At 58.0% G+C, this 6,805-nt stretch overlaps 1 protein-coding gene across 1 annotated transcript; it reads right to left on the minus strand.

Moving 5' to 3' along the window:
- Window positions 1-4,386: 4,386 nt before the first annotated feature.
- Window positions 4,387-6,027, minus strand: IER2 (immediate early response 2). Its single transcript, XM_004715494.2, has one exon. The coding sequence runs from the start codon at window positions 5,900-5,902 to the stop codon at window positions 5,240-5,242; it is 663 nt and encodes a 220-aa protein (XP_004715551.1). The 5' UTR covers window positions 5,903-6,027; the 3' UTR covers window positions 4,387-5,239.
- Window positions 6,028-6,805: the final 778 nt, after the last annotated feature.

Below are 6,805 nucleotides of genomic sequence, written 5' to 3' on the forward strand. Positions count from 1 at the left end.
GCTCACCTCCTGGATGGCCATGATCTTACCAGCCAGGTCCGCGCACAGCGTGGGCCGAGGCGAGGTGGGGCAGGGACCCGGCAGGATGCTGGAGAACCTCGTTTATTGCTAACCAAGGGTTATATCTCTTTAGCGGTGCATGATTGCTGGTAACAGTACAATAGGCATACACATCACAGGAAGGGGATGTACAATGATAGGAAGGGGATGAGCTAGAGGTATACATGTGACAAGATGGGCAGACCCTAGATTATGATGGTGGCCTAACCTTGGCCACCCTAGGGTGGACTTGACCTCTCTGGGGTCTACTACAAGGAAACATCCAACTACTATCCTTATCAGAAGGCAGTGGGTCCTACTTGTTATGGGATAAACAGTGGTGATTGCTTGCTCTAGATGGCTGATAGCGCTTAGGGAGAATAACCCCTGATCTACTTCTGATGACCTCCAAGTTTATAGTCACTTGCAAGCAGCTAAGTTTGGCATATATTTGGGGGAGACAACTTGGGAGAAATCCTTCTGTTTCCCACAATCGAGTGGTTGCCTGTCGGGCTGCTCACCTCGAGGCTGCTCACCTCAAAACCATTGCTGTTCTTCAGGAGAAAGATGAAGCTTTCTCTTCCCGTAAAGAGTTACCTTGCCCTCTAGGGTCACTATGGAGTCAGCAGCATCAACTCTACGGCGGTGAGTTTATAATCCAGGATTCATAGCCGCACAGCTGCTTAGGTAAGTCATGGAACACACAAAAAAACTGTCAAAATCAATGATTGGTGGCAGATCAATCAATAGATTACATTACAGGTAGGACTAGACTACAGAAATGAGGGGACACGAACATTGTGTTAGAAGAGTTTACAAGATTGGTCCAGGATCTTCCAACCAAGGCAGTCAGGGCCTGATTGATGGGGCACAACTGGACTATGCAGACACCGCCCTCCAGTACTGTCCATCAAGGACACACCCAGGCAAGCCCTTAAGGGAGATTGCCTGTCCCAGGGCAGGCTAGGAGGGGTGGAAGGAATCCATTTTCTGACGCACTCTGCCTGAAGGCAAGACTGTTCTCATCTATTCATTAGTCAGAAGGAATTCAATGGAGGCTTCATCCACATGGGACTCTACAAGTGGGTTTGGGTTTTCATCGTCATCCCTAGCCCTCTGCAAAGAGGGGCTCAGAATCTAAGTTCTAATATACCACTCATGGCAACCCCATGTCCATCCGAGTAGAACTGATCTCCATACGGGTTTTTATTTGTTGGTCATTGATTTGGGGGCTCTTACATCTCTCATAACAATCCATACATCAATTGTATCAAGCATATTTGTACATTGATTGCCGTCATCATTCTCAAGACATGGCCGGTTTTTCTGAAGTAGTTGGTTTCCCAGTTCTTTCTTCTTAGGTGCCTCTGGATGGGCTTGAACCCCCAACCCTTTAGTGAGCAGCCAAGCATATCTGAGTCATACAGGGACTCCAGGGAAGCCCAGCACAGTAGAAGGGGCTGCCAGGGAGGCGGGAGGAAACCAGAAGAGGGTGTAGTCTTGGAGGAGAAAAAAAAAATCAAACACAAGTAACCGTTGCTGCTGAGAAATCACAATGAGTAGCCCAAACTTGAAGCCAGCGGCGATGTGCGTGATGCAACGGGGCTGATAATCTCAAGGTTGGTGGTTCAAACCCACCACCTGCTCCTCAGGAGAAAGATGAAGCTGCCAGTTCCCAGAAAGATATACAGCTTCGGGAACCCCATAGAGTCGCTATGAGTTGGAATCAACTGGGAGACAGTAGGTTTGGTTTGTGTTTTGTTCTTTTTCTGGGGCTGAGAGAGGAGGAGCCCTGGTAGCATGGTGGCTGAGCGGTGGGCTGCCAGATCAGCCGTTCGAGACCACCAGCCGCACTGTGGGAGAAAGACAGGGCTTTCTACTCCTAGAAAGAGTCTCAAAACTCATTGGGGCAGTTCTGCCCTGTCCTCTAGGGTCACTGTTGAGTTGGCGTCCACATGAGTTTTGAGGGAGGAAGCAGACCCCAATGGACGCTGGACACAAGAACGATCCTTCCAGTTCTCTGCATTCGGTATCATCCGCAGAAACGGTGACATGCGCACACACTTATGTGTGGTTGCGCAGCGGGTTAAGCTCTGGGTTGCTCAGGGAAAGATGGGTGGTTTTGAACCTACCAGCGGCCCAGAAAGGGAAGGCCTGTCAGTCAGCTTCTGTGAGGATTTCCGGTCTTTAAGCCCCAAGGAACTGCCCTCCCCCGTGCCAGGGGGTGACTATGGGCTTAAGCCCCAAGGAACTGCCCTCCCCCGTGCCAGGGGGTGACTATGGGCTGGAATTGAGTGGCTGGCAGTGAGTTTGGATCTGGGTTCTGCTCACTTGTCTTGCTGCTTGTACTTGTTAATGTCCAGCACTATCAGAGCCCCATGATATTCACCGTGCTAAGAGGAGAGCCCACGGGACACGCTGGGAACCGCTTCACATGCGTTCCATCCTCACACCAAACCAGACAGGACCTGTTACTGTCCTCATTTTACAGGCAGGGAAACTGAGGCACGCGCCACGCAAGGCCACACAGCAAACCAGTCGACAGAGCCAGTGGAAGAGGAGCTGGCAGATAGGGAATTCAGGCCCCTAACCTCATAACTTCTCCAGCTGGCCTTTGGCCTGCCGGTTCTGAACTCCACACACATAGATGTTGGAACTCTGGGAAGGAACCATGGAGAGTCAGCAAGAGCAGGCTCAGCCCTTGGGAGAAGCATGTATGTGGCCTGTCAATGTGTCCCTACTCTGGGATGTACACCCTTCTGGAAACTGCAGGTGCTGGCCTGGGCCTCACTGAGCATGCTGACGCTGGGATTTGTGACATTTTCAGGTTTCACAACTATTGTCCACCACTCCCCAGGTGGCCCCATCCCCATCATCACGGGGAAAGCTCCAGGCTTCCTCGATGGCAGGTGTGGCCACTGCTGCATGTAGCCTAATCTGGAAGGTGAAAACCAGGTCCCGAGTAGGCATTTACCTTCAAGATGTGTGTATGCGTGTGGGAGTGAATGGGGGTGGGTGGGGTTGTTTCCTGCTCCCCAGCGGCTCCGACTCCAGGCACCGGAAGTCCCCCACAGGGTCAGGCCGGAGGTGGGGGTCGACTGAGCCACTTCCCGCGGAAGGAAGGGCCTGGTGGTTCCTGCGACAGGATACATTGCGTTGCCCTCTCCCCGGCCGCCCGCAGGGACTTCCCGGGCCTGGCCAAGCTAGCAGTGGGGTTTCGCTGCCGCCGCCACCGCCGCGGATGCAGAGCTACACAAGGAGTGTGGGGCCCCTTGCTCCTCACGTCTCATTTGGGGAGTTCGTCCGGAAACGCCTTGGGTGGCGCTAAAGTTTCCCACGTTACACCCACTGCTAAGGAGACCGTGGGGCGAGTTGGGCCAGATTCCCCTTGTGTGGACTCCTCCGGGGCCTTGTGGAGCTCGCAGGGGGGAGGGGGGGATGGACTGCAGGAGGGGCGTCTGCGGCTCGAGAGGCCCAGAGGGGCGTTCAGAGACGGCCCCCTCCCCCCTCCCCTACTCTCCGGCCTCGGGGTCAGGTCTTCCCGGTCCCTAGAGTGCGGCCAACGTTCCACTCTCTGGAGGCGGGGCGGCCTTTCCCGGAGGCGAGGCCCCCACTCAGCACCTGCGGCCCCTTTGTCCTCCAGACGGATCCCCTCCCTCTGTCTTGGCACTGCGCCTATACACCTTCTAAGGCAGAACTGGGAGGGAATTTGGGATTTTTCTCTTGGGGTGGTTAACCTGGTCTGGGACAGGGGTTAAGAAATCCTCTAGCCACCCCCCTTTAGAAAAAAACACCCGACAAAGCCAAAACACTGCCACTGAGTGGATTCTGACTGCAGGCGGTCCTATTAGGACCTGTGTAGTCCTAGTCCAGCCAGGAAGCTGTTTAAAGAGCTCAGACTAAGGGCTCCTCTCCCAGCAGTGTGTACCTGCTCCTGAAGGTATGTGGCTATGCCTGAGCTGTGTGTGGCTCAGGCAGGGGCGTGACACACCGAGCCCGTTTCCTCTTCTGCTCTGGTCTCATGGCAGGTCTTGGCTGTCCTGTGGGCGGCTGCCCCAGTAGATCTACCACTCACCGAGCAGTGTTCCCCCCAAAAGCGGTTTGGGTTACAGTACCCGACAGAAATCAAGTGTTTACTTCTGAAAGCACGCTTTCTTACACCCCGGAGTTGGAGGGGAAGGTTGAGGGAGACCCTAGGAGTGGAGGGCCAGGCAAATTCCGGAGCCTAGAAACCTCCCGCCCACCTCTGCCCACGTGGTGGTAACCGGTCCGACCGGCTCCTGGGGCTCCAGCGCCGCTTTCCCCCTCCCCCACCGGGGAAGAAAGCCAGACAGGCGGCAAGCAGGCTTTATTCAAACGGTCTTTATTTACCAATCTGACATTTGTAACAAAACGCCGGATAAATGGCGTTAAGAGAATCCACCACGGCAAAGGCCTTAGCGAAGACTCCCGCCTCCTCAAACTAGGGCCGGTCGCACCAGCAAGTGGAGGTCCCAGCTCACATGCTGTGCCGCCCACCCCACCGCCGCGATTCAGATCGGGCGGGACGAGGTGGGCTGTGGATCTGAGAGCGCGACCCCTAACCTCTAAGGCCCCAGATGCTCAATTTTCACCGGGTTGGGATCAGTCCCACCCCAACCCGAGGCCACCAACCTAAGGCGCTGGGTCGAGGTGACTCAGGCCGCCTTCCTCCCACTCCCTGGGCAGGCCCACACCCACGCCAGGCAACAGGAAGCGACCCACGTCGGCCCCATGACGCAACGATGACCGCGTGCCCAAGTATGTCAGGGAGGGGGAAGGGAAGCGGCTGGAAGTCTAAGGCTGAAACGTAAAGACCCGCTACTGGGGATTCTTGAATGGGCAGCACAGTTCCGGTGAAAAAACAAACAAAAACCATCACACATTACACGTCCGACCCTGAGGAATGAAATACGCCTGCCCTTCTACCAGAGGGAGAAGGGGCCATGTCCCAGCACCTGTGGGCGCGGCAGGTCTCAGCGGAAGGCGCCCGCGCCCCCGGCTTCTCGGCGCCGCCGCCGGGCACAGCTGGCAACGGCTCCCCGGGGGCAGAGTCCCTCTCCGGGCCTATCGGCAGCCCTTGGCGGCGGCTCTTCTGGGCTGCGGTTCCGCGGGCACTCCCCGGGGGAAGCTTCGCCTCGGTCTGCGCACTCGGGCCGACTGCTCGGCCTGCGCTGTGTCCTCAGAAGGCCACCACGGCTCGCACCAGCACGTTCAGCATGTTGTCCGCCGGGCGACAGGCTGGCTTCGCCTCGCAGGCCGGAGGCGCCGTCGGGGGCGCGGCGGGGTTGCAGTTCAGGAGACCGGAGAAGCGCCTCTGCAGGACGCGCGCCAGATTGGGGAAAGCGCCCTCCGCTTGAGCCGGAGGAGGCTGTAAGCGCTCGGGGATCTCCGACGGCGCCTCTTCCGCTTCTTCTAGCCGGGCTTTCTTGCTCGGAACCAGTCCGGCGTCCCCGCTGCCGTTCAGACTGCTGCTCCGCCGCTTGCGGCTGGCTTTGGCGGGGCGCGGGCTGCAGCGGGCAAAGGTCTCCTGGGCTCTCGGCGCCTCTTGGGTGTCCATGGGCTCCGGGGAGGGAGGCTCACCGTCGGGGGGCGCTACCTGGGCTGTAGGTTCCGCTTCCCGCGGCGGGTGCAGGCGAGGGTCAGGAGAGTGGCCGGCCGGCAGGGGCATCTCGAGCTCGGGTGCCTCCACCTTGGCCGAGAGGTAGAGCTCCCGGGCGCTGCGCATGACCAACGACAGCTGCAGGCTTCGGTGTAGCCGCAGGCCACCGCGCTGCATGCGCGAGTGGTACATCTTCCACACCGACAGGGTCATGATGCGCTGTGCCTCCTTCTGCACTTCCATTGTGGCTCGACGGTGGGGTGGGGTGAAGGCGGAGGGAACTGCGGGGCTGGACTGGTCGCGTTGGAGGTACACTCCGGTCGGGAAGCTAGTTCTGGTCTTCCTACATACAGGCACAGACCCCGTGACACAGCAAAGACGCTCTGCCCCGGCGCCCGCCACCCGGGCCCTTTTATACCCTCCATGACGTCACGGAGACGCCCCGCCCAATCAGAGGGCCGCATCCGGGCTTTCCACCGCACCGCGACGCCGGAGACTCCTTAAAGCGACAGGACAGGGTTTACGGAAAGGGGAGAGGGGCGGAGGGGCAAGGTGCCTGAGACCGGAAAGAGCAACTCTCGGGGTGATTTTTTTCTCAGGGCCGCGCCAATGCAGCGCCGCTGGCATTGGTCCAGGGAAAGGGTGACCGCGAGTGGGCCTCAGCAGGTCGTAGGCAGAGTTTCCTTTCGCACCCGGGAAGATCTAGGCTCCAGCCGGGGCATTTCCCGTGGAGATAACACTCCCCACCCCCCACCTCAACTTCCAGTTGGTGTTGGCTTGTTCGAAAATAACAATACAAACCTAACGTTCGTTTATAGTTGTACCTACTTCTTCAGAAGGGTAAACAGGCGGGCTATTTATTAAACGAATAAACGGTTCAGTGGTGAGAAGGGGTCCCCAGGGGTCTCATCTCTTCGGGCTCCAGCATCCATCCACGCCATGCCCTAGTTCGTAGGCTAGGAGGCGGCGCTGGCTCGGCTCCGGGGCATCCGCAGACGCGAGCTCAGCCCAAGCTGCCAGTCGACTGCGCTCACCCCGCAGCTTCCCCGCAACACAAGCCCCAAGGGTGGGCTTGGCGTGCGCTAGGTGGCGGACCCGACCGCTGAGAGTACCCATGCGCACGTGGCCTCCGCCTCGTGGGAGGCG

Source organism: Echinops telfairi, unplaced genomic scaffold (assembly GCF_000313985.2).
Source record: "Echinops telfairi isolate 266 unplaced genomic scaffold, ASM31398v2 ScPeMD7_30;HRSCAF=105, whole genome shotgun sequence".
Lineage (NCBI taxonomy): Eukaryota > Metazoa > Chordata > Mammalia > Afrosoricida > Tenrecidae > Echinops > Echinops telfairi.

What these genes read in the sequence shown, in the direction of transcription:
- IER2 (XM_004715494.2), bottom strand. Translation starts at nt 5,902, where the DNA reads ATGGAAGTGCAGAAGGAGGCACAGCGCATCATGACCCTGTCGGTGTGG.